The sequence below is a fragment of the Hippichthys cyanospilos genome, chromosome 12, assembly GCF_059441005.1.
Source record: "Hippichthys cyanospilos isolate Australia breed blue-spotted pipefish chromosome 12, RoL_Hcya_1.0, whole genome shotgun sequence".
Taxonomy (NCBI): domain Eukaryota; kingdom Metazoa; phylum Chordata; class Actinopteri; order Syngnathiformes; family Syngnathidae; genus Hippichthys; species Hippichthys cyanospilos.
In genome coordinates, this window is record NC_142380.1 from 7,902,362 (window position 1) to 7,929,427 (window position 27,066).

The following is a 27,066-nucleotide window of genomic DNA, read 5'->3' on the forward strand; positions in this document are numbered from 1 at the left end:
AAAATTAAGTCATGAAGACATTTAAAATGTAAAAAAAACAAATTTAATTGGCTTAATTGTTCTGCATTTCTGGGATCCGGACTCGCATCCCTCTCAGATGCAGTGACCTTCCAAGTAGACCAAAAGCGCACTTTTGTTTTTGTTTTTGTTTTTTCTCCAGACCTTGCAGGTATTTTTTTAAATCGTCCGCCCGCTCCAAGGCGATTGGCTGGCCCTAATTGGTATCCCCGCTCAGCTTGGGTCGATTGCGGCCGGCGCGCCACTCCGGCAACTGCGTTGCGGTCAAAAGGTCGCATTGGTGACAAGGCTTAGCTAAACGGCGACACGTGTTTCCTTGTGACCACCCCTCCGCCCGCCATGGCCGACCTTGTTGCGTTGCGTGCGTGCCGAGCCGACAAGCGGGTGTTGGCTGCAAATGTCACTTCAGAAGAGATTTCCATCAAGCCCCGAGCGCTGTCACCGTGACAGCGGCTTGACTGATTGATGCACCGGGAGGAGGAAGCAGGATTTCCTGCTTCCCTTTTGCATATTGTCGTCCCGTAGTCACCGGCCACTTCATTAGGTACACCTACAAACTGGAGCTTTTTCAAAAATCTGCTTTCGTTATGATGAGTAGAGTTGTTCCCATTTCGTTCTTTGGTCCCCGATACCAATTCCGATACTTTGATGTGCAATTTGATTTTTTTTTCTTAGATACTAAAGAACAGCATACTCACACACATGTCCTCTTCTGAGGCTCGAAAGATTGTTTTTCTTCAACATGAGAAAGCTGCGGCACCATTGGTTAAGAGCATCTGCTCTGAGCCAATTGGATTACTTGGATGGGCAGGCATTGAACATTTCATGCCAAGATTCGAGATGCTGCGTTCAAGTTCCATATCGGCGTAGGACAAATGGCAGCAAGTGATTTATTAGTATTCGCTGATAACACTATTTTGCAGTATCGTCCTCATCTCGATACTAGTATCGGAACAACACGAATAACTAGTCTTTGTTTGGGGTATAAAAAGAGCCCAATATTTATTTATTGTTAGTGCTGTCAAGCGATTATTTTTTTCACAAATTAATCGCATAAATTTCCATGATTAATCAGGAGTCATCTCATTTTTCTACTTCTGTATGAGGTGAAGTGTACAAAATATAAATGATCATTTGCCTCATTTTTCTCAAAAGTTTTTGCTAAGTGATTTTTTTGAATATTTTTTATTCTTTTTTTTATTCTTTGCGGCAAACTGTCCTAATATGCAACGCCACGCATGGCTTTGATCCGAACAATAAAAAAGACGCTCAAACCGTAAACCGGCACCGCTCGAGGTTGTCAGTGTGAATTTGGGTCAGGGGGAGGTTTTAAAAGGTCAAAGTATTGGAGGTACAGTATTTCCTGCAGTGATAACCGAGCCCAGCAAAATCCATCCCGTGACCTTTCAAACGCAAGCAAAGACAAACATTAGTCCAAGTAAACAGCCTTGGGGGGGGGGGGGGGCACGGTTCATGGAAACGCCCAGAAAAGGGACTTGATTTAATCCCGGGCGGTTTTGGGGTGATTCCTTGACGGATTCGCAATGAGGGCGCCCTGTCTTGCAGGAGCAGTACGTCTTCATCCACGACGCCATCTTGGAGGCGTGCCTGTGCGGCGACACCACCATTCCCGCCGGACAGTTTCGCTCCGTCTACTACGACATGAACCGCCTCGACCCGCAGACCAACTCCAGCCCCATCAAGGAGGAGTTCCGGGTACGACCACTGTATCAAAACTTATCATATCATCATTTGTCATTTTGGAAAATATGGCTTTATTTTTTTCCAATACTAATAACATTCAATTCTATATATTATATATACATAAAGATAATATTGACGTTTAAAGTTACAACTAGTGATTTTCCCCTCATTGTTACCAAACCCATGTAATATTTTAATATTTAAATGCCTTCTCCCATTTTTAGACAACGCACTGTTAGCATGTCGCGAGCTAACTAGCTTATGCTTCTTATTTTTTCATTGGTCCAGATTCTGAATATGGTTACAATATCTTCACCCACTTAGATGACGCACTGTTAGCATGTCAGAAGCTAATCAATGCTCTTATCTGTTTTTTCATTGGTCCAGACGCTGAACATGATTACATTTCTTCACCTACTTGAACGACATATTGTTAGCATATCGGGAGCTAGCTGAACATGGTTAACATGTCTTCACCTCCTTGGACGACACATTGTTAGCATGTCAGGGGCTGATTAGCATGCTATTCTGTTTTCTTTATTGGTCCAGGTGCTCAACATGCTTAAAATGTCTTCACCCACTTGGATGACGCACTGTGAGCATGTACTCATGCGCTAACTAGCTTGCTTTTCTGTGTTTTTATTGGTCAAGACGCTGAACATGGTGACGCCAACATTGCGGGTGGAGGACTGCAGCATCGCGCTGCTCCCCAGGAACCACGAGAAGAACCGCTGCATGGACGTGTTGCCGCCCGACCGCTGCCTGCCTTTCCTCATTACCATCGACGGCGAAAGTTCCAACTACATCAACGCTGCCCTCATGGACGTAAGAGATGAACTTTTTCGACAGTTATCGCGACTGTCTTGTACGTGAAATGATTAGCATCAAAAGTAACAGCTGTTAGCATTTGTTTGGCTTTTCAATTATCTTCCATGTGAAGGATAGCAAAGACTGTCGCTAGCACCAGCGTTTTATCATAACTGCCTGACATGGAAAAAAGACTGTTAAGGAAGATTCAAAAACAATAGTGACCGAAAACTGATTAGCATGGATTAGCAAAGGATAGCAAGGAGAGTTTGTAAACAGTGACAGCCTCGGAAGAGGTTAGCGTCTCTTTGGCGTCCCTTCGGTCAAAGCCACCATCTGGCGTGTCAGCTTTGACTGGCAGATGGCAGCCGTGTCAGCCTTTGGAGAAACATCACGTCTCCTCGGATTCAACACTGCATTATGGACTTTTTGCACTTGCAACTTTGGCGGAAATATTTCTAATGCCCCCACGTGTGTGTGCGTCCGTCCCGGCAGAGTTACAAGCAGCCGTCGGCCTTTATCGTCACGCAGCATCCTTTGCCCAACACCGTCAAGGATTTCTGGAGGCTGGTGCTGGACTATCACTGCACCTCCATCGTCATGCTCAACGACGTCGACCCCGCCCAGGTACAACAACAGAAGCCTTTTAGTTTTTCTTTGGTTTCTGTAGCTGTCATTGGAGTCAGCATTAAATGAATGAGCTTAAATGAATAGAGGTAGTAAATGAGTAGACAATACAAATTTTGGGTGCCAGCTCTAATGTATATGTATAGTGTGCCAAAATGCATGCATGTATTTAAGAGTTCATGTGCAAAAATAAAATTGATTTCAAAATCCGAAAAAGGCAGAAACACTTGGAAAAGTTTGGAAATGTGTTGAAGTCCCTGCGGAGGCCTCGCTGTGGTGCGCAGCAATGCACTGTGGGTAAAAAAAAAAAGCAGAGTGTGCATGTGCACGTGTTGTCAATGAGCTGAGCGAGCAGCTTCGGTGGCTTTCCACATTTCTTTGCCCGAGGCTCTGTCATAACACCCGCCCATCAAAGCCACTGTTCCTCCCACTCCACTCTTCCGACGGGAGGTGGGAGGAGGAGGGGGGGGGGGGGGGGGGGGGCGTCTTTCATTCAATATTCTCACTGTAGCCCACCGACGTGGGAAGGCAGGAAGTGCAGCTGTCTGGCGGTGAGGGAGCGCGCCGGCTTCGCCATCAGCGGCTACATTTGTGCTTGTCACACATCAGCACACACACACAAACTCAGTGCCTTCTTCTCAAGCAGGCTTGTTTGCTTTTGTTTGTTGGCCGTCATGTGACCTAGCGTATCTCACTTGGCGCGCGAGTGATCCACAAGTGGGAAAATGCACACACGCATTCGTCACCTGGGAAAAACCGTGGAAGCAGCATTTTAAACGTACAAATATGGATGATGCTTTCAGTCGGTTTTTTGTTTTTAAAGGCCAAGTCAAGTTTAAAATGAGAATTGAAAATTGAGCTTCTGGAAAGGCCAGGATGTCCTGCAGTGTGGACATTAGGACTTAGTTGTCAAAAGATATAAAGCAACAACAAACGCTCACTACAGTGGACACAAATGAATTGAGTATCCCTTTGGAGAATATGCTGCATGTGACTCCACTAGTCTAAACATTCGATCTAATATTGTTTCTATGGGATAACGTTTTGATCCATCTCAGGCAGCAGCCATTTTGCTGTGGGAATTGCCGAGATCAACTAAAGAGGTTGCCAACCCTCGATTTAGGAGATAAGTCCCCAAATATGGGTATACATTTTTGACAATGCTCCAGGTAGCCACTAGAGCGGCGCTAAAGAGCACAAGTTGTCAATCCTTGATGTAGAAGATAAGTCCCCAAACATGGTTGTTTGGTTTTGACAATGCTCCAGGGAGCCACTAGGGCGGCACTAAAGAGCCACATGCGGTCCCAAAGGGGAAGTTGACCACAGCTGATCTAGGAAGACGAGTCCCCAAATATTGTTGTACATTTTTGACAATGCTCCAGAGAGCCACCAGGGCGGCGATAAAGAGCCACAAGTTACCAAATCCCAAAAAGTCCCAAAAAGCGGACCAACCCTGACAATAATTTCAATCTGCCTTGAGTCTTTCGCTGACTAAACATTTATTGGCGACTTTTAAAAAAACGAGCCGTCACGGCGCGAGTCCATTTGCTAAGTCTCAGCAATCGGGTTCACTCCTCACCTGAGTCTGTTCGCCCAAAAGAAAAAAAAAGACAAATGTGGTGTTTGTTTGCAGTTGTGCCCACAGTATTGGCCGGAAAACGGCGTCCACCGTCACGGCCCCATCCAAGTGGAATTTGTGTCCGCCGACCTGGAAGAGGACATCATCAGCAGAATATTCCGCATCTACAATGCAGCACGGGTAAGCGTAAAAAAAAAAAAAAAAAAAATGTTTATTGAGTTTTGGCTCCTTCTTTTGCCGACCTAACTTGTTTTCTTCTTGCGGGAAATCATTCTGCCAGCGCGCCTCACACGTCCCACTCAGTGGCCGCCATTTGTCCGTTCAAGCTGTGCAAGAGGCCGAGGCCTTCTGTGACGCCGACACGCTTTTTCTTTTTTTTTTTAAAAACCTAAAGGCGCGCAATCAAAATTGTCACACAAACTTCTTTATAGAGCTTGTTTTGCCCAAGTGGATTTGTTTTTTTTTAATGAATAATATTTTTTTATTTTCCAAAAGTATACAACTACATGTAGGGTATATTATTTGCCTGGATGTTTCCTTCTTTGAAAAAAATACCTTTTTTTTTCATTAAAATTCTTAGTTTTTTTTCTTTTTTTCAAAGTACTATACATTCTTTTATACATACCGTTTAATGATTTTTTTTCAAAAAGTGACTTTTTGAATCTTTTAAATAAATGTACAGTTTTTAATGGTTTTTGCTCTAGTAAATTCCTTAAAATCTCAATTAGTTAAAATCCATTTTTAAAATGTGTTTATCCTTAAAAATATTTTCCAAAAGACCATAGTTTTATTGATTTTTTGAAAATCTTTTAAATGAAAATATACTCTTGAAAGTAATTCATATTACAATCGTTTTTTAATGATGTCATTGAAATATGAAACTTTTTTGTAGAGAAGATAGGATGATTTTAGAAAAGTAAAAATGGACAGTTTTGAATCTATTTTCTCTTCAAGTTAAAACATATTGTTGAAAAACTAGCTAATCTGCCATGATTGCTTTTCTTCAAAGAAAATTTCCATCCATCTTCTGTACTCAATCAGATTATTTTTAATTTCCGAGTAGACTGACCGGTAACTAATAAAACTGCCTAAAATTTTAAATTCAGGATTTTTAACCTCATTTTCTTCCATTGATGACCGTAGACGTCCGTTTTGACTAGACTGGCAGTGAGTGGGTTAAAAATCTCCAAAAGACTTGAAAGTTTTGATGACGCCAAAGGTTTCGGGGGCGCCTGAGGCGTCCAGGCTCATCTCATCATGCGTGCTCGCTGACAGCAGATATTGATCGAGGCGTCTGGGTGCGATTTAGAGCGTCTGGATCTTTGCTGATTGCTTAACTCGGCGTCTCCCGCGGTAACCGTCCTCATCCATCAACGTTGGTCTCTCAGGAGGCACCGCGCGCTGAGCTTTTGCATTCCAGATGCTGCACCCTATTTGTCCATATTAAGAACGCACCGATACCGGTGTCGATACTAAGATTGCCACCCGACACTTGATAGCACATAACCAAGCTAACATATCAAAGGGCTTTCCTCAGCACCCTTCACTCACACCCGTTTGTGTCGTTTTCCTTGGCTCAGCCTCAGGACGGCTACCGCATGGTGCAGCAGTTCCAGTTTTTGGGCTGGCCCATGTACCGAGACACGCCCATGTCCAAGCGCTCTTTCCTCAAGCTCATCCGGCAGGTGGACAAGTGGCAGGACGAATACGACGGCGGCGAGGGCCGCACTGTGGTCCACTGTTTGTAAGTGCAGCGACGCGCACGTCTGATTAGAGGGGAAACAGCGACACTCAGTGGTCTACCGCAAGAACTGCATTGCTAAAGTCACTCACTTGAATAAATAAAAATAGAAAATTATTTTTGCATTCTAACATGATATGTAAACTAGGCAAATTTGTTAATACATATATATTAGAATTTTATGAAATATGTTTATGTTATATACTATGATAATTATTGGATGAATGATTTATTTTATTCTCAACAAAAATAAATAGGATGTTACCTTGAAAATTATCTAATAATGTAATATGTGATGTAATAAACTTTAAAAAAATGATGTATTTTTCATTGGATTAAATATATATATATATATATATGTATATATATATATATATATGTATATATATATATATATGTATATATATATGTATATATATATATATATATATATATATATATATATATATATATATATATATATATATATATATATATTGTTAAATCCGTAAAAATTAAATCCGTAAAATTCAAGCTAATCTTCAAATAAGTTTTCAGCTGGGCGCAGTTTGGACATAAAACGGCGGATTTGTGTTTCAGGAACGGCGGCGGGCGCAGCGGGACCTTCTGCGCCATCAGCATCGTGTGCGAGATGCTGCAGCACCAGCGCGTCGTTGATGTCTTTCATGCCGTCAAGACGCTGAGGAACAACAAGCCCAACATGGTGGACCTGCTGGTAAGACACCCTTTCCCACTGCGCCAATATTACTTGCTCTATGCGGAGGATAAAGAACATATGACAGAGTCCTTTTATATTGCCTGCATCTATATTTCAGGATCGCTCATTGTAAGTCTGTTGCTTAAAGAGTTAAGGCACAGCAACTTGGATGCTAACTAGCATTAGCATTAAGCTAACAAGTCATTTTTTTCGCAGGTTTGTATTCATTCACTGTATGTATTCAGTCACCGCGTTGCGTTTACTGATTGCAGGAGCAGTACAAGTTCTGCTACGAAGTGGCTCTGGAATACTTGAATTCCGGCTAACTCGGAGAGTGAGACTCCAAAGACTTTGACGACGTGCCAAGTGTGTTGTTGGCCAGTAAACCGACACACACACACACACACACACATACGCAAACACACTACCGACCCGCGCTTGTTGCCTTGATCCCGACAAGCGCCAAACATTTACGGAATGGGAATGTGTTGTTCTGAGTGTACATATTGAAATGTTCTCCTTTACTTTGTTTTTTGTTGATTTGTTTGTTCGTTTGTTTGTTTTTTTAAGCTGCACTGGCGATGAATTCATGAAAATGTCAAAAAAGAGAGAGAGACGACCATAAATGGCTGAATGTTACTGTAAAGTCGCGATCGGTTTACGTCCGCTTCTTTTCCTTGTACGGGGGACCCAAAGTTACTCTGGTGTGCATATTGTACAGATTTAAGCCCATTATTTATTATTTGTCCAAGTTTATTTGTGACTGGCAGTAAGTGAGTGACAATCATATGTTGATATGGTTTTTGCTTTATGGACCGTATCGTGCGTGTTTTCCTTCGGTCCTCCTGTACGGCGGCTTGTAAAGAGAAAAATGAAAACTTCTATAAATGTAATACAATATGAAACGTGTCACGTGTGGATTTGTGGGGAAATCGTTGCGATGGGGTCATCTAGTGGATTTTGGTGGGACTGAGAACAAGTTGGATTTGACGTAATTGAGTTATCTTGTAAACGCCTTTTGGAGTTAATATTCTTTAAATATAGCACCGATTTAATTATTTATGGTTTTATAATATGTTTTAGGGCAGAAGTTAAATGATTGTTATAGAAGCTACGGAAAACCCACAGAAATATCATTTTAATTGATATTTTCATATTTTGTTTTAAAATGTTTTTTTTATTTTCACCTTACAACATTTTTTCATGTTATTTGATTAATATTTTTTTCATATTTTCTATGTTTATATTAGTTGCATTTATTTCGATATTGTTTTACATTTGAAAAACCTGAATTTTATGCTTTAATGTTATACGGTTTGTTATTTATTTTTAATTTGTCAATTTTAACAATCGAATTGTATTTTTTTTCTTTTAGATTGAGCCTACAAAATTTGTTTTACTTCATTGCATTTTATTTGGAAATATTTTCATCCCAGCTTCTTACAGAAGTTTGAAAACAACATTTTGATTTGTGTCTCTTTAAGGCTATAAAACTTCTTTTTTAGTCATTTATCTTTCTATAATTTAATGATTTACTTATTCTTTTTAATTAATCAATGTATTTTATTTTAAATTTCATTTAATCAAACCAGTTTTTTTTTTCCTATTTTTAACTCATTCACTACCAGTGACAGCATAGAAGTAGAAAGAGACATCAAAGATGACGTTTTACTGGGCTGGCTGTGAAAGCGTTAGTTATCGTTTTTGCTTCTATAGAAAAAAGAGTTCGTGTGTATTTTTTGGCTCCGTTTATTTTGGGAAAGGGAGTTTTGCGTCCATTGTAGGCAATTGCGCCGGATTAGAATGCGCAAATGTACCTAATCCTGTGACCAAATCCTCGAGCATGCGCACGTTGCTTTGGGCCTTCAGAAGCCGAAATTCTGCTTTTCACCACAAGAGGTCAGTACAAGCCCACTACAACCTTACTGCAAGCCTTCCGAAGAATGCCGTAGCTGGTGTGTGTTATGCAAATGAGCTGTGCCTCCTGCCGCTAATGAGCGGCCATTTTCTATTTTTATGCTCACACTTGTTTGACTTTGTTGCACTCACTTGAAATAAATGGTCACGTTTGTCTCCATCTGCTTACCTTACCCTTTTTTTTTTCTTTTTTTTTTAATCGTCGGTCTGCTTGTGAATTATTTCACTCACTGAAGCCAGGGAAAAGATGAGGAGCAGGAAGCATGAGGGAGGAAAGTGACAAAATATGAAAAAGATGGACCGGATCTTGCCTCTGCCAGTAAGTCAATAAGCATGGGTGCAAACATATGAATGTAAATGCTAATGCTATGCGAGCTTCGTGCTAATGCAGTGTGACGAATATGTTAACAGAACGCAAGAACATCAATGTATACACCGGAAGAGGAACTTGAACCATTTCAAAATGAGTGAGATAATTGGAAATGAAAGTGCCGATTCTTTTTGCAGGTGGGTTTTGAACTTTGGCGATAATTATATAACAAGTTTTGAAACTCAGATGTGAAAAGTAAAAATAAACGCAGGTTAAACAAATAATAATAAATGACTGCTCAGAACCACACTAAATCGATAATCAAATTCACTGATCTTGTATGGTGAATAGAAGTATGTCACGTGGCATTGTTGTTTACCAGTTCAGATTGATTTTCATCTCGTGAATCAATTTAGTCTCGAGGAGGGTATCAACAAATCTAATTTTAATGCCGTGAGGTGAATGGTACAGTTTTCTTTTCAAATTAAGAGCAAATTATTGTGAACACCAAGCAACATGATTCTAAATTCTGTCATTGTGACTCCTTGATAAATTGCTGTATGCCAATTATTTTGCCAAGGTGTTTATTATCATTATTGGCAACATTTTCTGACAGATGAAACCAGAAATAAAACAAATATTATATATTAAATAATAAATATCATATATTTTATTTTTTATTTTTTTCAAAATTTCTTCATTTTGTGATTTTCAGTGTCATGATGGAAAAGGACAAATTAAAGGGCAAATTAATTTCAACATGAAGCAATTTATTGCTATAACTCTGAAATGACTCCCTTTGCGATGTGTTTTATGCATTTATTCTTTATATTTTGACATGAATGTGCATTCCCATAAGTGACGCAATTCACCGCCACATAAGCCTGAAATAAAACAGGTAATATTTCGTAATTTATCATTTGGAGTTGATGAATAAAATATGCCTAGAGATACCACAACGAATATATTTAAAAAGGCACAGCACTCGGTTTTAAGTTTGTCTGTTTGTTTTCATCTAAAAATGCTTTGCACTAGTTAGGACATACTTGTCTAAAAATAGATCATTAGAATAGCTGACATGAAATTGTCAAATGTACGACGCTAACCATAGAAGAGTGAACGCATCATCTTATTCGTGCCAATGCAACAATGTAGTTTGCCATGTCCCAAAATAGCCGGCGCGACTTTATCGAGTAAATTTTTCATGATCTTACAGTGTCAAGTCAAATGGAGAGCGTCGGCTACAATGCGCCTAATTTGCATATGTCCTCAAATATGCAAAATAGGCTTATAATGAAAGTGATGTGCTTCTAATGAGTTTGTGCATATTTCATGAGCACAACAGGATATTTCCACACGCGCGCTTTCCTCTCCGCTCCTCGGCGTGAATCCATACATGAATAATTGAGCTAGGAAAGATGAAGTGGCTTACCATGCGTTCTCATTTTGCTAAACACACACACACACACACTCATAATTTTATTTCTCTTGAGCAAGGTGACAGTAATTCTCATGCATTTTCAAGGAAAAATTCTATCCTGGAATATACTGGGGGGGTTTTTTGTGTGTGTTTGTGTACTTTTTAGGGTACATTTTTTTGCCTCAAACGTACCGGTGGTATCGGCACTTGGTATCAGTATCGACGACTACTCAAGAGTTTCAAGTCCTTGGTGAATTGTGCGGGTTGCACATACAACTGTGTTGATATATATTTCACACGTGTTCATCGTGGTGTTTATTGGTCGCTTTAATCAACGTATAGAACCCATTGGTGGAAGAACTTTTGAGATGAGGCACATCACAGGGACGCGCTAGCTAGCTTGTTGGATTTTAAACACCTTAGCAACGCTGCACATCGTCTACTACTAATCTCTTATTTCCTTACGCTTCCATTTCAATTGGAACTTTTTGGCTGCCGGAAATAAAACTCGAGAACTTACGGAGGTTGCTTTTGTAGTCCAAAATGGACATTTCTGTCCAACATTTGTCAATATCTCAAAACTAATATCAGTGAGCTACGTGTGGTGTCGTCAAAACACGTCACATTTTATGACGTTCCCTGCTATGTGGCGCACATCGAATGATTTAATTTTTAATTTCCTCGCTACAATTTATTTGTGAGTCAAATTCCACCTAGCAACATGCGATGTGGCCAAGAATGATATTTGCGCATCTGTGTCTGCACGACGTTGTCCCTGGCGGGAGTGCCGTCGGGGTCAATTCGACATCGGCGCGGACGCCCACGTCACTTCCTGGCCGGCCCTCGCCGTTGCCGTGGTAGCCAGCCTCCTCCTCCATCCTCTTCCTCCCTTGCGTGTGATCAGTCTGTTGCCATGGCAGCCCCGACGAGCTTTTCCTGCTCCCCTCATCCGCCCAGGACGCCGTGTCTTCATCTGTTGCCACGGCTACGCACCAGCGTTTTTCTTTTTTATTATTGATAGATCCGGCGCGGCGGGCAAAGAAGAGTCCTTTATGTGGCCGGCGGCCTCGTATTGACTCGTTCAAAGGAGACCAAGCAGCCATGCGGAAGGAAGTACGTTTGTTCACTTCCTGCAACCTGCCGGGGTGCAAGTGACCTGTGCCACGCACATTTAGTGGGGCATGTAGTTGGACTGAACAATTTTCAGGAAAACAATTGTATCACAATTGGGATTCGATTATTATGTGGACCGCAAGACTCAGTGCTATACAATTTGACCATGACCCCTTCATCGTCGCTTATTTTAGACCTAGAATTCTATTTATTGTAATATAACATTTTCTGTTCATTTCTGCTTGCTCTCCACCCAAAAGCTTGGTTTATACTTGACGCATGAACGCGGAAATGAGGCGCACGGAATCTCGCCATCGCCTGTTACTGGGTGCAGCTTTCCCCCGCAGTCAGCCGAGATTCTCCGATACCATAGGTGGCAGTAAATGGTATCTGCAGCATACAAACAACACTATTAACAGCGGTAGAGAATAAATAGAGAGAATAGAGTTGTTTTTTTTTTTTATAACAGACTCCTCATCTCTCCCCAGCATGCATGCTCGCCAGGAGTTGTTTACGGTATTTAGGTCACTGTAGTCCTTTTCAGCTGAATCATAATGGTGTTTTTGTACCGACCAACTTCCATAAGAAATAGTTCGTCTGGCATGTTTTCTGCACAAAGAAACTCCAGGAGGTACGCATTGTGGAAAATCTGGCCCACACAGGCTCCGCGTGGAGGGGCGTGGTTGCTGAAATGAGGTCATTTTGACACGCGGAGCTGTGCGAAGCTGGCGGACGTGTCAAGCATAAACCAAGATTAATGCAGTCCTAGCTAGGCTTTGTCGCCTAAGCAGCATAAAAAAAAGAAGACTTGAGAGACCGAACAACGTACATGTTATGATTTTAAAATAGTTTTGAGCTGGTTAGTATGATCTCGTCACAGTAGCATGCTGATTGGCTAGCTAAACGTTTCAGTTTAGCGATTAGCGAGTGAATATTCAATAAAGCCGCACTTTTTGTTACCTATCGGGCCAAAGGCTCATTTACAACACCGCCTTTGTGGGCAAACAAGTCGGAATGACTAAGAAAGTGGCGTGGCGAACAAAAGGCTGTTTATGAGGCCAATTTCTGCCCAGGGAACATTTAGGATGCATTGCTCTCATAAAGCGACGAGAAACGATCTTGTCTGCGGCGCAGGCCGGGCGACGCAGTCCATCGCTCATTCCCCCACCGGCCACGCGCCGCCTGCTTGCTTGCTTACTTGCGTTGCGCTCGGTGGAAAGGTGATGAATCTGCATTTGGCCTTCAGCCAGCAAACATTCAACTGCCTTTGTTTATGGTTTTGCCCTCCCTGCCCAACACACACACACTTGTTCTTTCTCCCGCTGTTTTATGATAGAATATCAAGTAGCATCCGTAGTCATTGTTGTTTTTAGCAATGACGTGATACCACTTTGTCATCTCGCATACAGGCGATACCAATAAAGCAGCCTCCAATATGTAGTACAGTACAATATCAACACATGGGGATCGAATAGACAGTTAAAGCCAATATAGTTAACTTCTATAAGCTCCAATTTGATACTGAAGGGTTGATTTCAGTAACTACCATTACTGATACTATTTTTAGGATGCAACTCCCTTGAGTAATCATCGATACAAAGACCGATACCACTGTTTACGATGCATAAAATTTCCCCCAAATCATTTTAAAGAGACCTACCTATTCTAATTACCGTTTGATATCAGACACTGCTATGTATCGGTCCAGTACTATTAAGTTCAATTCGATACATACCCTCCAAATATGATACAAGAAAATATATCATGATCAGATTAGCATACAATTCGATTCAGGTCGTTATCATACAGTTGATTTACACTTCAATGCAGTAAGTTTGATACCATGCTTTTAATATGCTGATACAAGGTGATACCAAGTCAATAAAACACCAAACAATTCGGTGCTTTCGTTTTTCCTATCGTTTTGTGTGTATGTGGGGACTTCTTGCACTTACGAGGACCATTTTAGTGAACCCCGTTATTTTAGACCTCTTTTTGAGGGTCAAAATTGCTTGTAGAGGATACGTATGAATTGGATTTTGGTTGAGGTTATGCTAAGGATCGGGCAATCTGTTGTGATGGTTAAGGTTAGGGTTATCAACTAGGAAACGCATGATGTCAATGGATGTCCCCACTAACAGGGTTAGACAAAAAACTATTGTGTGTATATGTGTGTGTTTTTGCCCTTGCGGGCTTGCAAAAGCGTGGACGCTCCCGTGACCTTCCGAGGTGCGTAGATGACAGCCGGTCGATAGGCATAATGTGCTGCCATTGTGGCGGATGTGCTCAAGTGCGGAGTTACATCACCGCCGCGCGCCGTGTCTGGACATTTTCACCCAGCGTCAAATACTAGCAACGTTATCCCCCCCCGGAATTTCTCGCCGTCCTTCCAGTCGGGAAGGTTAATAACGGCGCCGGGCTTTGATGAAGTGATTAGCGTGTCAAAAAGATGAGCCGCCTTCAAAGCCGCTCCGCGTGAAAGCGGCCAAGTGTCGGGTCGACCGTCGCAAAACTCATCACAAATCCATCAAAGTCCAGAAAAAATAATGGACGCCTTCAATTCACACTTTTGGCTCTCTTGATTATACTGTGATACTGTGCAATACAATATGATACCAAATGGGACTTTATAGCCCATTTTTTAAATTGATACAATTTGACAGCAAACGTTTAAATTCAATACAACGTGGTACACAAGTTCATAGCATACACTTGAGTTTATCGCAGTTTGGTGCTATACGGCTCAATTCGATAAGGTTGGATCAATTTCGTATATCAACAGCTCAATTTGATATGGTTCAATTTAGGAGCATACAAAGCGACTCAGGTGCAAGGTTACCAAAGGTCACAGCTTGCAGCAGGTTAACCTCCTCAGGTGACATTGCTGTAACCATGGCAACAAACCCCTTGGCACAGCATCCCCTTGCTTGGGCTTGATCCCAGTGTGGCACACACACACACACACACACACACGCACACACACACACACACACAAACGCCTGTCCAACTTTCTGTGCGGCATGTCAAAAATATGCCAATTCAGCAGCAGGTTGCGTCAAACCGACAGTTTCGCCGATGTCATCCTTTTTCCCGCCTAGTCGCTTTACTATTTTTTGTTGTTGTTTTTTTTGGCACATTGTTCATGTTGAGGAGGAGGAGAATGATCACGCCCATCAGCCGTCACTTTTGCCCCGCGGCCCAGATGCAAAAGGGAGCGTGCTCTGAAGTGTTTTTCCAAGCATTGTGAAACGGTTGCCATGGCAACCCAGCAGCCCTCTCCTCTTCCCAAGGCAACGAGAAACGGGCAACACATAGAATATTTAGCCATCCGTTTTCCTTCCTGCTTCTCCGTATTTGGTCACGGGCTCGCTTGAAACTTTCCCAGTTTACTTTGGGGAGGTGAGAGGCGGGGCATGTTCCCGACTGGTCAGCTGTCATTCGCAGGGCACCAACAGTGCCGGTCAAAAGTTTGGAAACACCTTTAAATGCTCTCACGTGCATTAAGGAAACAGGTGTATCATAATATTTTCTGTCTATCTATGTATATGTGTATATATATATATATATATATATATATATATATATATATATATATATATATATATATATATATATATATATAAAAAATCAATGAACATGTTTGTACAAGGCAGCTCAGTGTCAAAGTGGTTATCACGTCCGCCTCAAAGGTTAGCTCTCGAGTTCGATTTCCACGTTTCTCTGGCCTTCCTGTGTGGTGTTTGCATGTTCTCCCCGAGCCTGTGTGGGTTCTCTCCGGGCTGTCCGGTTTCTTCCCACCCTCCAAAAATATGAACGGCAGGTCTATTGGACATTTTAAATCGTCATTGGGTGTGATTGGTTGCTTGAATGGTTTTTCGTCCCTATGTGCCCTGCCATTGGCTGGCAACCAGGTCAGGGTGTCCCCTGCCTACTGCCGGAAAACAGCTAGGATAGGCACCAGCAGGCCTGCGACCCTCGTGAGGATCAGCGGCTATAGAAGATGAATGTTGGTAGAAATAGGCCGGGTTCAAACCGGGAATTTGAGAGCTATGAGGCAGTGCAAAGCACTCATTGGTTCTGCCCATATTTAAAACAGTCCTTTTTCTTTTTTCCCGCCTCATTTGATGTTTGTTGTTTGTCCCTGAAGAGATGGCCTATATTATGTAGAGATGAAAGAAAACGTTTTTGTTTTTTTTAACTGGCGTCTTGGCTGCAAGGCGAAAATAATCCCCCGATTGCACAACCACTGTGACCTCGCCGCAATCAAAGAAAACAAAACAAAAAAGAGACGCATGGCCGCCGCGCACAAGAGAATTTTAAAGTATTTTAATTAGTCAGTGCAAAGTCAGCTTTTATGGAAACTCTCATAAAAGTTTCATGTGCTCTATCCCTAAATCCAAAAGACCGACTCGGCTTCTCCTGGAACTGGCCAACTGTTAAAATCTCGAATGATGTTTCTCTTCCACAAGGTATACAACATACATGCGCCCCCCCCAACAAAATGTTTTTCATTAAATTCATGTGTATTTAAATTTTATTTATATTGTACATTTTTTCAAAGCATTTAGTGGGGGGGGAGAAGTGGTTAAGACGTCTGCCTCACAGTTAAGGGACCCAAATTTGATTCTAGCTGGCTCCGACCTTCCTGTTTAGAGTTTGCATGTTCTCCCCGAGCCCATATGGGTTCTCTCCAGGCACTTCGGTTTCCTCCCACACTCCAAAAAACATGCATGGCAGGTGAATTGGACATATTAAATTTTCCTTAGGTGTGACTGGGTGCGTGAATGATTGTTTGCCTTGTGTGTGTGTATATATATATATATATTACTTATATACTATACACATATATATATACATACACACGAACACACACTGAAAGAAACACACACTGAAAGAAAAACCTAGTTGGCGTAAAGTAGGTTGAGGTGGAGCACTGGGCCTGCTGCTGTCACAAAGGAAAGGCGCCAACTTAGCTCTGTGGACTTTTCCCACTTGTGGTAATGACTTTGAATAATTTACTTGCGAGGCGTCCCCGTGTAATTACACTCACCTGAGCCGGTGGAGAAAGTAAGGCCTGCGCACAGGAACAACTTTAATTGTGTCACAAGCGCCTCACACTGTGGATTTATTTCAAGGGCCGCAGCAGCGGTCCAATAAGTCAACGCCAGCCTCCCGGCGATTATTTCCCAGTGTGCCACATTCCTGATTGTGTCACCAAATCCCGCGAGGCCGCCGCAAATGTCTGCAAGTTGCTCCACCAAAGCGCTTCAATAGGCTCGACCTTCAATCTGTGCTCAATGTGGGACCGGCTCGTAAATCAAACACCTGAAATCCGTCCGGCGTAATGAGATGCATGCGGCGCGGTGGGGCCGCTGGAGCCGTGCGGGCCACAGAGACAGATGGACGTTTGGAGTTTGGGTCGGGGGCGGCCATGCGTCTCTGACAGCAGGCGGGCTCGGCTGGAAATGGAGCGGGACGCCAATTGGGTTCCAAACGGAAAGGTGTCGAAAGCCTCCTTTCCTGTTGGAATATATATATATATATATATATATATATATATATATATATATATATATATATATATATATATATATATATATATATATATATATATATATAATATATATAAAATTAGTATATAATAAGTATATAAAATTTGACACAGAATCAATGTCTGTGATGAAAGACAAGCAGACAACCAGGGAAGAATTCCATTATTAAGGGTGAACTGTACCTTTTGACATCAGCGGCACTATTTACTCGCTGATTGGCTGCTCAATTGCTGAGAATTGATTTTTTTCTCCCCCCATATTGACTCACAGATGTTCGAGACTGTCAGTCAATTCCCTGTAATTCTTGGCTAGTGTGAAATACAGCTGACCATGGATGTCATTTATGCCATTTTATTGCTCCCTTGTGGCAGCCCCAACCTCCATAAAACCCACCATGAGTCCCATGAGAACAATATTCGATAATTCGCATTCATTGAAATGCTCCATCAAATGGGAATTTCATTTTGTGTACGGATGCTGTGCCAAACCGTCTGATGGTCCTGAGGTCATTCGGAATGCTTAATTCTCCATCACAAGTCCAGAAAATCAAAGCGGCACACTGTCCGAGACTCAGATATACAACATAAGGAACATTATGTACTTGCAGCACCACAATGGATTTGAAATACTGCAAACAAAAATACTAATAACACTGTATTCCTACTCTTACTACAACTCCTTTTACTACCACTACAATAACAATGACAATAATATCACATTAATCAGTTGATCATTATTATATTATGCAGCACTTCTCAAATGTTATATTTTTAGTTTTAACAAGTTACCTGGAAGTATCCGCATATCTAAACGAATGCCTTTTCAAGCCGTGAACAGCGTTCTTTTCAAATTAAGAGCAAATTGATTGGAACACGAAGCAACCTATTACTAAACTGTGTTTTGTGTATTGTGTTTTTTTAAATGTCTTATGGTTTTTTGTTTTGCAAAGTTTTGTTTTCCTTTTCTTCATTAGGGACACATTTTTCCGGCAGTTGAACCAGAAATAAATGTTACACAGTATCTCTTCTGTAGTTGCTGAGTAAAGCACACCAATAGGTAACTCTACAAGTGAAGGTCTAGAATTTATTAAATAAAACACTCATTTCACATTACTCTTAATTTATTGATTTTCTCATCTAAAATTTTGTTTTGCTCGTTAGAGTCTGACAACAATGATACATCTCAGATCCAAGTGTGTTGCAAAGTACTACTGCCGTGGTACATAAAAGTCCAAGAAGATATATGCCCCCCCGCCCCCCCCCCCCCCTCTCCGTTTCCTGCTAGGCCCGCCCCTGCCCGCCCGTCTTGCCTTGCTTGCTTCTTTTTTGCCTTTTAGCTTGAGGCGCATCCTTTGTGGCGAGCACGGAGCTCCCCCCCCCTCCCCCCCGCTCTCCCTCTCCCTCGCTCCATCTCTCCCCCCCTTGCGGCTCCGCCACCAAAGTGGCGCACATCGACGACGACAATGCCTCCTTTTGAGGATGCCCCCGATTTCTGAGCAGGTAAGCCTGATTTCACATCCGTCGCTTACATCTGCGAAAAAAAAGCATCCACCGCTTCCAAAGCGTGAGCGCCCTGTTGGATTGGAAGTGTTTGATGTGCGGCATTTATCGGAGACCATGAACGCACCACGGTTCCGAGCGATGCGGCTCAACTTTTTGTTCTAATGCTTCTTGCTTGCATTCATTGTTTCACGTGCGTGCGCGATATGCATGTTACGTTTGCCCCCCCCCCGCCCTCCCTTTCCAAGCTGCGTCTCGTGCGCCCAAATTCGGCCGTGTTTGGAGCCTCGGGTGTCGGTTCTGGACATTTTCAGCTATAAACGCGCGCGCGCACGCTCGCACAGCTATACAGCGCACGCACGCGCATACAGAGGGGAAACAGATGTGCTGTCATGTCAACAGAGCATTACTCGTGCAACATTGCGCTAAAATAAAATCCCCCCCCTTCATCATCTTCCAACGTGTGAACCCGAACCAAACCGAACAAAACGGTCCACACCCACTCGAGATACCCCTTCTATTAAACCCCCCACGCCCCAAAAACAAACACCTCTTGCGTAAATTATTTAAAAATCTAAAACAATTTGCATATATATATATTTGGGTAACCTAGATAGCTTGTCCACCCCCATATTCATTATGATGCTGTAATTACCGGATAAGGCCGATTTCTAGTAATTACACGTGTGCACGAGACACTTCATTAGGTACGCCTGCACAAGCTAATGAGGTCAAATGTGAATAATTTGATTTTGATTGACATGTGTCACTGAGCTGCTGCGAGTGTGTCCTAGTGTGGGAACACTGGAAAAGGTGGGATATTATGAGTGCAATAATGCAAAAATGAAGGTTATAATCATGTTATATTGATGAAATAATTACAGCAAAATAAAAATATACAGGGGCATCTAATATTCAAATATTTGTTCCAATCTTTTTGAAATGAACAAAAATGTTTGCCATGTTTCAATTCAATGGACATTTTGCTACTCCGACTGGTGTGCGTAATTTAACTTACCATATCAATATACGTGAAGGGGAAGGTGAAAATAGTACAATTGTCTGTTTACGCGTGTTGCTGCACCATTTATGTTCAGAAATCCATTGCTGAACTCACTTCAACGGGTATCTGCGATTCTAGAAAGGTTCCTGCCAACCCACTTAAATGCTTTTTAATGTCATAACATTTTTCTTTTCGAATTAAGAGTAAATTACTTGGAACATAGAGTAACCCATTTCTAAATGATGCCTTTAACTCAAGTTTTATGTGGATGCACATTGTCTTAAGTGTTGAAAATTTCCAACAGACAACAGTGAAAGCAACAGATCATGTTACACATCTAGATTCTGAATTAAAAAAAAAAAAATCCCCAAAGATGTAGTTTGAATTTTAATTAAATCAGATGGGATGGCACAGCACTTGGTTTTAAGTTTGTTTGTTTTTTTAATCCAAATATCTAAATAAATATTTCGTAGTTGTCCTCTTTTAAGCACAGCCAACTAAGGATAGAACAATTATCGCCACCGATATTTAGAATTTTGATGAGTATTGACATTGACCCTTTAAAAGAATCTAATGATTGATAATACATCATTTTGTAAAACTGTTCACTGAACTATTTATTTGAATTTAACTTTTTAAGAAATTCTGCTGACCCTAAAATTCTCACATTTAGTTATTTGGAAAACCTTTAAAAAATGCACTTTAAGACCTGCTGATGACGCTGGAAAGTCCTTAATCTTTTTGGGAGAATTGACAACAAATATCTATGTTGGCTAAAATGTACTTAACAAATAATAAATGCAAAAAAAATGCAGATGTGAAAAATTTCTATTCATTAACAATAAATATTGGCCTTAAATATCGGTTATCGGACTATTTGACGACTTAATAATCTGTACGGGCACTGTGAAAAATAACATAGCAAAATATATGTGGAGCCAACCCCATATTGGCAGCCGTTTTTGCACATTTTTTTAAGTCTCTATCATCTGTGGTCCCTTCAACCCAACTGGTTGAAGCAGATGGCCGCCACGCTGAATTTCAGGTCTTTCCGAGGTCACTTCCTTGAAGGAGTTTTTCTATCTCGCCTCTGTAGTTCTCGCTCATTGCTCATTTCCTCCATATGTAAATTGCCTCGCGATGGGAATAAAATTGAATTGAATATGTTTATGTGACGCATTACTAGGCCATTAAAGTTACCAATAAAAAGCATATTTATGGCTTAATATACTGAATATACTTAATATACGCTGAAAATAGTGATGTCCCGATCACATTTTACTGCACCCAAACCCGATTCAGCTCATTTTGAGACCCGCCCATACAGTCCCCATCCGATATTGCAGCAAAGTATTAAGAGCACAAAAAGGCATCAGATTTGTCTTTTTATTTATTTAATCATATTTACTAAACTATTCTGACACATTTTACATGACAGGTGCAGCAAAGCAGTAGTTTAAGGCAAGTATAATATATAAAACCTTTTTTGGGTCACATCTGAGTTGTTTTTTTTAGAAAGAAAAAAAAAACAAATAAATGACAAACACTATCTGTAATGCAAAAAAACAATAAAAAAAAAATTGGGAACGTCTGTACACCCCTTAGATCATTTTTTTGCTTTGTCGCCATTAAATAGAAAACGAATACATGAATAATATTTCAATACCCAATTTTTTTCTCCTGGTTCTGATCAGCTGAAAATGAAGTGATTGGCCCCGATTTTCCGATCACATGATTGGCATGGGGGCACCCTTTGTGGAACATTTTCGCCGTGATCAGTCAGAGCTTTATTCCAAAATGCAATCCATATTTTTCTCCCTTAAATTTCCAAATCACCTAATAAAAACCCAATAACGTGACCGGAGTTCGAAAGAATCCGCCAAGTAGGCCCCACATCTGAGCGTTGTTCTTCTTGTGAAGGGTGTACCCCATGAAGTGTCCTAGCGCGCACGCGTGTGTGTGTGTGTGTGTGTGTGTGTGTGTGTGTGTGTGTGTGTGTGTGTGTGTGTGTGTGTACACTCGGCTGTCATCTCGAGGCACGCCGGCGTTGAGATTGATTCGCTCGGAGAGCAGGGAGGAGTGTGGGTGGGAGGACGTAGGTGGGCTCAACACTCCCGCTGGCCTCCTGTCTGGACGCATCACGTCTTCTGGCCGCCGCCGAGGCCCGGCCCGGCCCGGCCCGGCCGGGAGACTTATCGCAACATACAGATAGATGTGCATCCGGCACACCATGTTCCCTCTTTTTAGATCCCGTGGCATCAGATTGGCTTTTTGATGACTAATATAGCTGAAGTGCCACGTTTTGCGCCTGGAGGTCGAACCGGACCGGAGTGACTCGCCCACTGAAGCTAAAAATAATCTGTTGCGGTTCTATTTTTGCAAGTTGCAAGCTTTTCAAATGCTCCCTAAGCGCGGACTTGTTGACTTTGTGTCAAAAATACTGGCTCAATACGTTCTACTAGCATTCTCCGGATCGGATGATTACGGTAAAGACGGAAAGTTGCCATTTTAACCCTTGTGCAGTATTTTGACCATTTTTGGGTCATTTTCTTCAACATCATTCTGGCAGAATTTAGGCGAGGGATGGGACGCACCTGCGGATCTGATAACGGAGTGGTCATGCTATGTTGAAATCTGGGTGAAATTTCAGCTCCCTACTTTCTTCCTTCAATGCTTTTCCTTCAATATGAAATGCATTTGATGTAAAACACTGAACAAGGGTTAAAGTAAAACAGATGCTGGTATCGCGATACCGATATTGATACCTCAAAAATGTTACGTACATGAAAGGTTTACCACAGTGGAACAAGCACAAAGCATTTTTGGATAAAAAAAAAAAGGGGTGAATATGTGACAGGGCATCATTTACAACCTTCTCTTCTTTCGTCGTCTCACATTCAGTGAGTGTTCCAGAAGTAATTGAAACAAAAACCAGTTTGAATACAGTTTTTGATGATAAACCAAGTCTATTTTTCCTTTTCAGCCCCATGGGCATAAAGGTATCTGTAAAAAACCGTATTGCTTTATTCATTTTACAAATGAACGCACTACTTTGTATTGAAGATAAAATACAAATAGGAAATTGTTCTGGCACAATAGCAGTGGTCCTGTGAACATCTGGTGATGGAACCCCAGTTGCTAATCCATCCATCCGCTGTGATAATTCAGGATTAGTGGTATAATCTCTAGTTTACAGCGAGCGTCCGCCATCTGCTTGGCGCCGACCCTCATGTTTTGCCTCTCGTCCCTCCAGGTTGAGTGACAAGTCCGCCCCCCATTCGCCGCCATGATCGCCACGGGTGGCCTGCTGCGCATGAACCGGCGCCAGGACTCCCTGCGCTCCAAGAACCGCGCCGAGAACAAGAAGAAGCGGAAATCAAAGAAGAAGAAGAAGAATGATGTGGTGGTGGTGAAGGGCAAGCTGAACCTGTGCTCGCCCGCTGGCCTGGTGGCTGCCGTCGGGCTCATGGTCCTCATGGTGGGGATCTCCATGGCCGTTCTAGGCTACTGGCCCAGCCAGAATCAGCAGCAATACCAAGAGCGCCGCCGGACGGGGGTGCACCACGGCAGGATGAGTTACTCCCAAAGCCCCAACGCATCCTCCGAGGCGGGCCGAGATCCCCTCGGCTCGCTGAACCAGAGCCGCTCCAACGGGAGCGACCTGGCTTCGTCCCCTGCCCACTGCGGTTTCTTTTGCGACTTCCTGGACAACTACCTGTACTCGGACAACCTCAAAGTCTTCGGCCCGCTGGTGATGGGCATCGGGATTTTCCTCTTCATCTGCGCCAACGCCGTCCTTCACGAGAATCGCGACAAGAAGACCAAAATCATCAATCTGAGGGATATCTATTCCACGGTGATAGACCTGCACAGCGTCCGCTCCAAGGAGTATTCGCCTCTCAACGGTTTGGTAAACTACACCCAGTCCAAGAGCGCAGAGGGTCCGTCGGGGGGCCACCCGGCGGGTCGCGGTTCCTGGCCCTCATCCGCCGCTTTGGGCAGCGACGAGGTGTTCCGCCGTCCGTCGCGGAGCTGGTCCAAGGACGTCCAGACCTTCACGGACACCGTGTACAGCATCTACAAGGACTACAACAACGGTGGCGAGGAGGCCCCCCAGCCCCGCCAGTGGGACCCCACCTCCATCGTCACCTCCTCGGTAAACGCCTTCACCCTCCCGGTCATCAAGCTCAACAACTGCGAGGCTGAGGAAGACGTGGTCATCGAGGCGGAAAACGACCACGAGGAAGCGCCGGGCGACGAAAATGAGACCGGCCCTCCGCACCGGGAGGCGCCTGCCGCAGAGCCGCCCCAGTTGTTCCCGCCGTCCCCGGCGGTCAGGGCGATGGGCTCGCGCCTGTCCCTCAACTCGCTAACGGACCCGCCGAGGTCGGCGCGCCGCTGCAGCCTGTCGGTGGGCGTGGGCCACCAGGGGGAGCGCGGAAGGCGCTTCAGCTGCCCCCGCCTGGAGCGTTCCAACAGCAAGGGCTACATCAAACTCAGTGACCTCGGGGGCGAGTCCTTCGAGGCGCCGGACGCTTCTTTAGGGGCCGACGGCAAACAGGAAGTAACGGCCGACGACACGGCGCCGGCCGTGGAGGAGGACGATCGGGGCGACGAGGAGCAGGCAACACCCAGCACTTCTGCGGAATTCTAAAGGGAATTCTGAGAAGCCCCTTTCACACTGCTATACATTGAAACTGCATTCAAGCGGCTCCGGCTTTCCACATTCGGATAATTAGATGCATGGAGAGCATCGGACAGAAATAACTGCATTCAACACAAAAAACGGGTGGCCAGTGGGTCATGGGATTGAACAAACAAGTGGCGTTACACCTTTGATGCTAAGTGGAAAGCTAACAAATTCTAAACTCATAAAAACTCCCATAAGCCTTTTTTGCACTGCCCAACCGTAGAGGCAACAAATTCATAGAGACCCTGATTGTCACTATCGAATCATTTTAAATTCTATTATCCCCGTTCCATATTTTTTAAATAATTTATTAAGGTTGAACAAGATTCGAAGTATGGATGCCCTGTGACTACTATTATTTAGTTAAAGGCCAATAGTAGGGCACCACCGAGTGAAAACACAACTTTTACAGGGGGGTGAGAAAAGAATGAAAAACCAGGTTGGTAGGTTCATTTGTCACTCTATTTTCTACAAAAAGTTTTAAAGCGTCAAACATAGAATAAAACGGAGTATTATGCTGTGAAAATGGAGATACAGGAGTTATGGAGTTAAGTAAAATTCTTGGAATAAAAAAAAGGAAATCACATTTCAACCTCAGGTTTTCCGTACATTGGTTCTCTATGTACAATTAATAAGAAAAAGCACAAATAAACAGAATTGGACACTTCACCAAGTGGTCCAATTATAATGGGCCATACCTATTTATTATCTTCTTTAGATATGAAATTTAAGACACCAACAAAATGTGCCTATGCTAACTCGTTAACAATTACATTAAGCATAAAGCACACTAGTGATTACCATTTAAGGTTGACAAACATTAATGACCGTTTAGTTCACACGTTTCGTTATATGCACATTGTAAATCTAATAGTGACGGACAATGTTGCAACATTATTCCACGAGTAAACTCGTAGAGCTGCTCGTTAGCTATTATGAGGTCAATAACTTCCTGTTCTTCTTCTTCAGTTCGATATGCAGGCTGGGTACGTTTCGTGCTTGACTGGTTGAAATGTGAGCACCGAAAACCGAGCCACTATAGACTGTTTGTAGTGAGAGGTTATATTCTCAAATAATACAGACATCATGCTTTATGGCAAGTTATTTTCTTTGTTTTGGCAAGATCCATGTGATCACATGGTCTTTAACGGAAGCCCGCTAACTACTAAAGCAGTGTTTTTTTAAGTACGCAATTAGCATCAGCCGTTTGGGCCACTAGATGGGGCCGGATTATTCACCGTAATTTATAGGATGGTGTGCTGGAAAAATACCCTAGATGGGCAGTGTGTAATGGCCTTTTGGCACAAAGGGATGGTCCCAGTTTTCCACTAATCTCCGTAATGTCTAAAGGTTGAAAATTTGCAGGTTAGCATCCTACATTTGTACCTTCCACGCATGACGCCGAGTAAATGCTAGTAGTTAGCCAGTGTGAAAGGGGCTACCGTCTATTGTCTTTGCTTGGCACTTGCCAGAAGCGAAACTGGACATCGCCATGAAGACACAAAAGGGCAAAGGAGTCTCCTTTTCAGCACATACTATTCAACCGTTCAGATGTGAGTTTTCTATTTTTTCAATGTAGCAAGAGCAATACTAAAGATCGTTGAACAGGCTTGTAAACAAAAAGCACGACTGGATTCTAGCTTTTCTTTTGAAGTGTGGGGGGAAAAAAAAACTGTAGCTTGTTAGAAGCGCAGACGTGACTGGAAGGCCACAGAAGCACCTGTAGCAGCAAACTTTGAAAAGTCTACTCTTGTCAAGATGAAACTCAGGTAGACGTTTGATTTATCAGCCGGCGTGGAGCTCATGAGGGGACGACGTCTTCCCAGCACACTTCACGACATGGCGGACTAACTTTTGAACTACAAACCCCACCTGACCCACCTCCCTTGGCCCTGCTTCCACCCAACACTGTAGGCGTCATTTTGTGCACAAGCGAATGCAAAGTAGATTGTTTGCGCCAAATAGTTTCACTTGCATCACGGAAAAAACATTAAAAGCTAACAAAAATATTTCTGAGAGTCTTGAGTTTTTGTTTATTTTAATTATCACACAAACAGGATCAAATAATGGCACTAGCAGATGAGTTAGCCGTTAGCATAACATTGTCCATGGTGTGAAAAAAAAACAACAAGAAATGAAAAGCATGTGTGATGTGTCGGAGTAGCTTTCTTATCAAGTTCTGCGGTTTATGAGTTGCTCATTTAGAGCGTTGTTGCCCTCTAGTGGCCAAAAGTTACAACTGCTCAAACTTTTTTTTCATGGTGCTCCTTCAAGTGGCCTCTAGATTGCAGTAGCCGCGCGAGAGGGGTGGAAGGGGGGCGGGAGTGGCATTTGGAGCAGCACAAAGTGGGCGTGTAGAAAAGTTGATGGGGCGGAGTTAAGGCCAGTT

The 27,066-nt window shown here is 42.7% G+C and overlaps 2 protein-coding genes across 7 annotated transcripts in view; both read left to right on the plus strand.

Moving 5' to 3' along the window:
• The window catches only part of LOC148414687 (receptor-type tyrosine-protein phosphatase mu), a 148,960-nt gene extending 140,631 nt beyond the window's left edge, over window positions 1–8,329 (plus strand). For 5 of the 6 annotated variants that reach the window (XM_088429130.1, XM_088429134.1, XM_088429133.1 and 2 more), the window contains 7 exons: window positions 1,585–1,734; window positions 2,374–2,547; window positions 3,025–3,156; window positions 4,790–4,915; window positions 6,316–6,479; window positions 7,056–7,191; window positions 7,446–8,327. In XM_088429130.1, coding sequence (XP_088285256.1) covers window positions 1,585–1,734; window positions 2,374–2,547; window positions 3,025–3,156; window positions 4,790–4,915; window positions 6,316–6,479; window positions 7,056–7,191; window positions 7,446–7,499 — 936 coding nt within the window. In that variant the 3' untranslated portion in view covers window positions 7,500–8,327. Of the gene's footprint in view, window positions 1–1,584; window positions 1,735–2,373; window positions 2,548–3,024; window positions 3,157–4,789; window positions 4,916–6,315; window positions 6,480–7,055; window positions 7,192–7,445 lie in introns of all 6 variants that reach the window. The other variant, XM_088429132.1, reaches the window with a different exon arrangement.
• A 10,538-nt stretch (window positions 8,330–18,867) lies between these two features.
• Window positions 18,868–26,686, plus strand: LOC148414688 (transmembrane protein 200C-like). The gene is made up of 2 exons (XM_088428581.1): window positions 18,868–18,984; window positions 23,241–26,686. The coding sequence occupies exon 2, from the start codon at window positions 23,274–23,276 to the stop codon at window positions 24,639–24,641; it is 1,368 nt and encodes a 455-aa protein (XP_088284707.1). The 5' UTR covers window positions 18,868–18,984; window positions 23,241–23,273; the 3' UTR covers window positions 24,642–26,686.
• Window positions 26,687–27,066: the final 380 nt, after the last annotated feature.